The following is an 8,395-nucleotide window of genomic DNA, read 5'->3' on the forward strand; positions in this document are numbered from 1 at the left end:
ATTCTCTTGCTCATGGAACCAGTCTACTGTAACTTTCTGCTTGTGCCTTCGACTCCCATTCTTTTCCATCACAAGTAGCCACTTTAGACATCCTGCTACTAGCTCAGAACTGCTGGACGAATCTCTGCCAGTTTAATCAAGAGGCCTGCGAGACAGGATAGAAGGTGGGGAAAATTGAGGACAAGGGCAGGGAAAAAGAGCTCCCTAATCTGTCCCCTCAAACGCTGACATGCTAACCTCACTAACCCCCTCTACTGGTTCATCCAGACTGTGTTGTAAGCATCCAGTCCTCACTGCTTTCCACCAAGCTCCTTAAAGCTTCAGGATGTTTGTGTCGCGCTGCTCTCCCCCTTAAGGGACCTTCTTCCCTCCTATTCCTTTCCAGGTACATACCCGGAAGCTGTGTGCTCAAACGTCAACTCAGAGGTCTTTCTAGATTATTTTACCTAAAACACCATACCGGTATCTTTTACCCCGGGCATTTACATGACTTGAAATCAGCTCCACTAGACCATAAAGCTGCTTTGGGGCAAGGAATGCATTTTATTTACGTGGTAACCCTGGCACCTTGAAAACCGCCTAGCAATATAGTAGGAAGCAAGCTTCCTTAATCAGTGTGTACTGAAGTCTCCTTAACTGCAGCACCTGCTGTGTGAGAACACTTTACAAAGTACGGCACACAAAACCAAGACTCGTTTACTGCCTTTGGTACCGGCTCGAGCAGGAACCCCTCGAAGCTCCTGCCGCCAGCTGGGCCTTAAATTCTTTGCACAGCCAAGGGGAGCACGTAGGACGAGAGGCGTGCCGGGGCTCCGAGAGGGACCGCTCCGCAGTTCTGGCTGAGGACCGGATTCCGGACCGCTCCGCAGATCTGGCTGAGGACCGGATTCCGGGCAGCGCTGGTTTTCACAGGACCTCCGGCTGCTGGACCGCGCCTCCGACTCCAAGCAGAAGGCCCTGCGGGCGCCCAGCAGCGAGCGCACCCGTCAGCCATTTTCCCGAACTAATCTCCGGGGTAACCTCGCCCGAGAGCGAACGCAAGAAAGGGAGGCGGACCTGTACCGAGGGCGTCAGCCCAGAAGCCGCACCCTCACTCACCACCTCCGAGGATAAACAAAACGAAAAGCGGAACTCTTAACTGCCGCCCGAGAAAGCGCGCACTCGAGCGCCAATGAGAACTGACGCAGGGGAGCCTCTCCGGAGGGGGGCCGTACGCCGGACGGCGATTCGCTGAGGCGGCGTTGCTTCTGTTTTCGTATTGGCCAGATTTTTCTCCTCTGCCTGTCCAATTGGCTTTTGTCTAGGTAGTTCTGATTGGTTCCTACTGGGAGGCGGTGCGGTAGGGGCAGCGAGGCTTTGGGAATTGTTCATCTTGGATTGGCTCATTTGAGTAGCAGGGCTCCTTCATGAGAAGAGGCCCCGGTTTCCGTCTGTCCCGTCTCCCGACCCGTACAGCAACCCCAGCCCCGTACTCGCGAGCACGAATGTTTAAAAAAAAAAAAAAAAAAAAAAAGAGGGCGTGAGTGAGGCTCAAGCGCGGCAGCCCGGCCTCCTGCGCAGCGCGCGCCTCTGTGAGGACCCGCGCGAGCTGCCCATGCCGGTGCCTGCGCTGTTCAAACTGCAGAACCCGTTAGGACCTGGGAGGAACTACCGTTCCAGCTGATTCAGGAGTCGAGCGTGCCGCCCGAGGGGCGGTCGCGCGGCAGCTCGTGCCGTTCGCGTCTCTGCAGCGTGGAGACGAGAACCGGCACTTTGAGAGGACGCCACCTTCAGCCGCGGTGCTGGCGCGGGCGGGGGCTCACACACGGGGGTCCTGAGACTGAGGAAAACGCGCCAAGTTCCCCTCGGCTGCGGAGCGGGGCTTCTGCGGCTCAGGCGCTCGGCCACCGCTGCTGCGCGCCCGTAGCCTTCCCGGCCGGGCAGCGCCGGGGATGTAGTGGGGCCGCGGCGAGTAGAACGGAGCGGCGGCCCGGCTCCCGCTCCGTAAACGAATGGTCACTCCCCCGCGGGTGGGCATCGGACCAGTTTTCCCTCGGCCGGGCCGGCGACGGCCGGGCTCGCCTGTCGCGCCCGCACTCTGCCCTGCTGGTCTTCCCGGCGGCGGCGCCGCGGACTCATTCACGGCCATGACCGGGTAAGGAGGACCGGGGGCGGGGGCCACCGGCGGGCTAGCCGCTGGGCAGGTGTGGGTGGTGGGGCGGCCGGCAGGCCGGGGGCTCGCTGCGGGGGACGGCTGGCGGGCGAGGCGATCCCCGGCCGGTGCAGCCGCCCGTGCCTTCCGGAACCGTGGGAGAAAGGTTTGCGCCCGCCGAGCCTCGCGTCGTGATTGCGAAATTTTACCGCGCGTTTTCTTGACTTACAGTTTTCCCGTAAGTGTGCAGGACGCCACGTGTCTTAAGCCTTTGCCCGAGAGGTTATTGTTATGTTTTTCTTGAAAAATAGGAGTTGAATCCTGTCACCTTGCAAAGATTTGGAAACTAAGGGGACAGAGTTCACGCTGTCATTTGGTGAAGAACGTTGAACGTTAACTTGTTTTCGGGGGAGCTGGATTTCTAGTTGAAACGTTTTTGACCTAACAGCCCCCTTGTACGAGGAACTGCTGAAGCGTAGAATAGGGCACCTGGCGGGGTCGCCCTGAGGAGGCTGCGGGGGTCGGAACCGGTTAATTGGTTGAGGACGGGCCGCTATTTTCAGCTGCTTGATCAGTCTTTTCCTTGTATTCATTGGCTCAGGAACCTTTCGTGAGAGTCATTAATGCTTGGAGATCTCTGACAATTTAGCGAAGACGCGTTTATCATTCATAACTGGGCTTTTCCTCAGGATCATTATCGCGGCCAGGAGACAGCATTGAGTTGGAGTTAGGATGGGACTTTGTCACCTATCCGGTTCTTCCTGAGTCGGGAAGAGTGAGATGCTTAGGGCATGGAATTAAATTTGTATTTTGTGTACTACTTACCATTCCCTACCTGCATTTGAAACTCGTTCAGATTTGGGGACTCTAGTAGCCTATTTTTCTTTTTAGATGTCTTAATGAAAAATAGGACTGTTGTGTAAAGTTCCACAAGTGTTACCATATTTTTCATTTTAAAGTCTTACTTGGAAACAGGATAGAAAGCTTGCAAAAGGCAAACTTCTTTTATTCCTATTCAGTGCCGTTTTTAAAGAAACCTATAGTTTAAAAAAGCTTAGAAAACTAGAATATATTGTAAATAGAATATATTGTAATTTTTAGCAGACAAGTTTTTTTCAACCACTATCCCAGCCTTGCATGTGTTTACTGTTTTTCATTCAAGATTTTTGTGCATAACCAAACTCCTTTATCTGTGCCTTTCGTTGTGAATAACACTAAGGTTTTTAAGAAATTTTGTTTCTTTATTCATAACAACTAGAAATGGTCTTGGGAGGACTCTGGTCTTTACACCTATTTTTGTTTCCATTCATCCCTATGTTTCTTATTACCATTTCTTGAATGAATCAATAAATTATGAAAATTCTCTTTTTATGTAAACGTTTTTACAAATTCTTGTCAAATATTTGTTGTGTGCGTTTGTGTGTATACAGAAGTCAGAGGACAACCTGAAAGAATTGGGTTCCTGTGCTAAAACTCAAATTGTCAAGCTTGGCAGCAGGTGTCTTACTCACTGTGCCATCTTGCCAGCCCAGAGTTTTTACTTCTTAATACTATGATTTTACTGTAGGCCTACTAAATAGGTAGTTTGTGAAATGACCCTTAATATATACACACACAAAAGTAATAAAAATTCAGTAGTTTTTTTTTTTTTTTTTTCTTAAAGCATCGTTTGGTTTCATTTAAGCAACAAACCCCAAGTGCCTATTGCCAGGCATTAGATTTTCAAATAGGAAGTTCTAATTTGTACTGTTCTTTTGGTAAATTTATTTTCACTCTTGCTGACTTTTTTGCTGATACCTGATAACTAAGGACTAATGAAACCTTTTTTTGTGATTAACAGATATCATTGATGATTACATCTGCCTTCTATAAGTAAATTCCTGTCAACTCCTTGCAATTTGAAAAGAAAATGCCTGGTGTCATACCTAGTGAAAGTAATGGGCTTTCAAGAGGTAGTCCATCCAAGAAAAACAGACTTTCTTTGAAGTTTTTTCAGAAAAAGGAAACTAAAAGAGCTTTAGATTTCACAGATTCTCAAGAAAATGAAGAAAAAGCTTCCGAATATAGAGGATCTGAGATGTATGTATTTTACTTTAAATATATTTCTGTACTTTATTCTGAATCAACGAAGAGGCATTGAGCTTGGGTTGATAGCTCTGGACTGACCTGACAGTTCACAGAGCCAAAAAAAAAAACCAAAAAACATTACAAGCCTGGTGTGGTAGTACACACCTTTAATGGCTGAAGGGAGGTGGGGGTGGGGTGGGGTGGGGTGTAGGGGTAGGGTTTCTTCTGATTTCTTCTCAAAACGTCATCTGACTGAAATTATTGTACTGTTCAGATTATACCACTTTTGGAAAAAGACTAGCTGTAGGGAACTAGTGTTTCCATTTCAGAAGCCTTTTTATTATACCTTTTCTTCCTTCTATACTTAATAGTGATCAAGTTGTTCCTGCAGCACAGTCCTCGCCTATAAACTGTGAGAAGAGAGAAAACTTGTTACCATTTGTGGGACTGAATAATCTCGGCAATACTTGTTATCTTAATAGTATACTTCAGGTAAAATGACAGTTTTGTTATGTAATAAAACAGTAAGCAAAGAATGATGTAATATGTAATGTTTTGAGAATTTTAGGCTATTGGATGACTTGGTCTATACTATGTTTGCTTTCATTGTAAATAAACCAGAATGGGCTATATTTTAAGTTGTATATTACTAAACTTCTTTTGAGTTGAGAGAAGATAATAAAGGTGAGATAAAAATTGAGTAGATGTTGGTTAAGTAGACTATGCCAGACCTTTTATTTTTCCTGCTTGATTTTCAGTGCTGTGGTGATCTGTATCTGACTCCTTGAAAACTATTTTACTTTGTGTGGCCTTATAATCTTCTTTTCTGTCCTTGTAATCTTCATCTTACTAATATTTGCCTATGTTTAGTGCTAAATGCTAAGGAGGGCAATAGTGGGTTACTGCTGAAGGGTTAGAACAAGTTCTGACAGAAAACGGAATCTAGAGTTTTAGATAATTGGCATTAAAAGTGGTCTACAGAAAGCATACTGTTTTAATGATTTTAGCTATATTGTTCAGTAAACACTTAACAATGTCACTTTTTTTATAGGTATTATATTTTTGCCCTGGTTTTAAATCTGGAGTGAAGCACTTATTTAATATTATTTCAAGGAAGAAAGAAGCACTGAAAGATGAAGCTAATCAGAAAGATAAGGTAAAAAGATAAAAAAGGAAATAATTTAAAAAGCAAAATAAGGGGGGGATTAATTTGCTTAGAAATAAACAGGTAATAGATTAAGGGAGTTCATGAAAGAGTATCACAGCAGATTATTTCTGCTAATTTATGAGAACATTTTTAGTATATTAGATAATTATTTTTCATTCTTGTGAGGTAACTTACAAGAGTATTCATAGCCTCGTACAGAGTGGTTTTTCTGTTTTCTTTCTTGTATCATTCATCATACTTGTTGTTTGTGTATCACAACCACAAATGTATATTCGAGTATTGTGTTATTTTTCCATTGTATTTTCAAATTACCTTTAACTTTCTGGTGTTGGGGATTGAACTTATTGTTCAGTATTGAATGTTGATATTAGTACCGAACAAATGCTCTACCACTAAGCTAGCCTCAATTCAGATAAATACATTTAAAGAAAACTGTTGAGAAAATTACTCTCCATGTAGAAACTGAAAAAAAAAAAACCTCTTAAAACAGTTTATTTGTATACTCAGTAAAATTTGTGCTGTACTGAAATTAAATTTAGAATACCTAGATTGTTTAGTGAAACCAGTCAAGGAAAAGGTACTTATTTGCTTATAAATGAAATTATTTGTGTATTTTTTTCTTGATAGGGAAGCAGCAAGGAAGATCCTTTGGCAAGTTATGAGCTTATATGCAGTTTACAGTCCTTAATAATTTCAGTTGAGCAGCTTCAGGCTAGTTTTCTCTTAAATCCAGAGAAATATACAGATGAACTTGCTACTCAGCCAAGGCGACTGCTTAACACACTCAGGTATAGCCTCTAATACAATTTTACAATTCTAATTTATCTACTTGTTTCTATCTTAAGAGAGTGATAAGTGACTGGGAATAAAGAACAGGAAACTTGAAACTCCAGGTTACTACATAGCCTTTTATAATGCAGAGGCTCTGAAAACTGGAATTTTTTTTTCATAAATTTGGTATAAAATTAATTAGATTTGAATTTGTATTAGTCTATAATCTTTATTCATAGTTACTGCTAATGGAGTATTCATAAATTTTGTCACAAATTAATGTTTAATAATGGAGTACTGGCCCATAATGTTGATAAATATGTGTTTTTACTTAATGTGCCATATGTTTGCCACCCCCTCCCCCCCAAAAAAACCCAGATATATAGTACATGAGCATCATCTGTCACCCAGTCAGTCTCTGGGCATGAAGTTCAAGAATTTAATCAATTAATTGTTGTGGTACCAGGGCCATTACGTGCTAGGAAGGTGTTCTACCACTGAGCTACACCCCACAGTCCCATGTTTCTTTTGAATATGAAAATACCAGAATTCCTAAACACATGTGCTTCTAAGGTTTTCAGTTCAGAAATTGTAGGTCTGTATTCAAAGTGTATTATGTGTAAAAACTTGAGGTTCTACATATTTGTATTATATGTGCTTAGAAATTGAGTTAACTAGATCGTTTTTAAAAATAACTATAAACTTTATAAAATGTCATTGAAACATTTCATAATAAGGTCTTTAAAAAAAAACCTTCAATTCAGTTTTGAAGTACATACAGGTACAGTATATTGGTTTACCTTTGTTCAGAGGCATTGCAGCATGGTGGCCAAGAGCTGGCTTTGGTCCTGGTTTTTGTATCTTAACTAGCTTTGTGACTTTAGGCAAGTTATGTTTTTAACCTGTCAGTATTTATCAATAGTGGTAATAACAGTTATTGTGAAGAATATATATCACATAGATATAAAACATTTTGAATAAAACCTGGCATATGGTAAAACACTTTGACAGTTTTAATATATTTAGAAGATCAGAGTATTGTAATAATAAAAATAGGGTAAAATTTGTTTTTACTTTCAATTGTAAATTTAGGTAAGAGGTTTTAAATTTGAACAAATGTCTTTCACTTTTTAAAATAAATGGAAAGTTTTCTTTCATGTCATACAAACAGATGAAATGGACATTTTTATTTATAGGGAACTCAACCCTATGTATGAAGGATATCTACAGCATGATGCACAGGAAGTGTTACAGTGTATTTTGGGAAACATTCAAGAAACGTGTCAACTCCTAAAAAAAGAAGAAATAAAAAATGTGGCAGAATTATCTACTAAGGTAGAAGAAAAATCACATCAGAAAGAGGAAATGAGTGGAATTAACCACATGGAGATTGACAGTGTGAGGAATTCTGAGGGCTATAAAGAAAAACTCCCAAAAGGGAATGGGAAAAGAAAAAGTGACACTGAATCTGGTAATACAAAGAAAAAAGTTAAGTTGTCTAAGGAATGTCAGTCATTGGAAGAGAACCAGAGACAAACAAGATCAAAAAGAAAAGCTACTGGTGATACATTAGAGATTCCTCCTAAAACAATCCCCAAATGTGTTTCTGAAAATGAGAGTACAAGACCCTCACAGAAGAAATCAAGAGTTAAAATAAATTGGTTAAAGCCTACAACTAAGCAACCCAGCATTCTTTCTAAATTCTGTAGTCTGGGAAAAATAACAACAAACCAAGGATCCAAAGGAAATGAATATGATCTTGAAGAGGACTTGGGGAAGTATGAAAGTGATACCACAACTAATGGTTGTGGACTTGACGCTCCAGAAAATGTTACACCTGTAAATGTTAGTGAAGTTAAGCCCATAAACAAAGGTCAGTATAATTCTTAGACCAACAGGTCTGGGGATATTAATAGCTACAGAATAGAATTTTTTTCTTTAGATGCATGTGCAGTATTTAAGAGTTTTGTTTTGGGGCTGGAGAGATGGCTCAGCACTGGCTGTTCTTGCAGAGGACCTGGGTTCAGTTTTTAGCACCCACATGGCTACTAGCAACTGTTCATAACTCCAGTTCCAGGGGATCCAACACCCTCTTCTGACCTCTGGGTGCATTTATACACATGGAGGCAATACACTAAGATATAAAATAATAAAAAAGCATAAATAAAATATTAAAAGAGGTTTGTTTTGAGAAGGTAACGTAATTTAACACTGAATGTCAGCTGCAGTGTCTAAAGTGTTGTGTGTGTGTGTGTGCA

The 8,395-nt window shown here is 41.8% G+C and overlaps 1 protein-coding gene across 2 annotated transcripts in view; it reads left to right on the forward strand.

The window, feature by feature from the left end:
• The first annotated feature begins 1,698 nt into the window (after nt 1–1,698).
• Nucleotides 1,699–8,395, forward strand: part of Usp1 (ubiquitin specific peptidase 1) — an 11,063-nt gene continuing 4,366 nt past the window's right edge. The window contains exons 1-6 of one of the 2 annotated variants that reach the window (XM_008847200.3): nt 1,699–2,134; nt 3,972–4,210; nt 4,570–4,690; nt 5,250–5,354; nt 5,994–6,154; nt 7,334–8,010. In XM_008847200.3, the coding sequence (XP_008845422.1) occupies nt 4,041–4,210; nt 4,570–4,690; nt 5,250–5,354; nt 5,994–6,154; nt 7,334–8,010 (1,234 nt within the window). In that variant the 5' untranslated portion in view covers nt 1,699–2,134; nt 3,972–4,040. The remainder of the gene's footprint in view (nt 2,135–3,971; nt 4,211–4,569; nt 4,691–5,249; nt 5,355–5,993; nt 6,155–7,333; nt 8,011–8,395) is intronic. The other variant, XM_029570471.1, reaches the window with a different exon arrangement.

This window comes from Nannospalax galili, unplaced genomic scaffold, assembly GCF_000622305.1.
Source record: "Nannospalax galili isolate Female #2095 unplaced genomic scaffold, S.galili_v1.0 scaffold3423, whole genome shotgun sequence".
NCBI classification, from domain to species: domain Eukaryota; kingdom Metazoa; phylum Chordata; class Mammalia; order Rodentia; family Spalacidae; genus Nannospalax; species Nannospalax galili.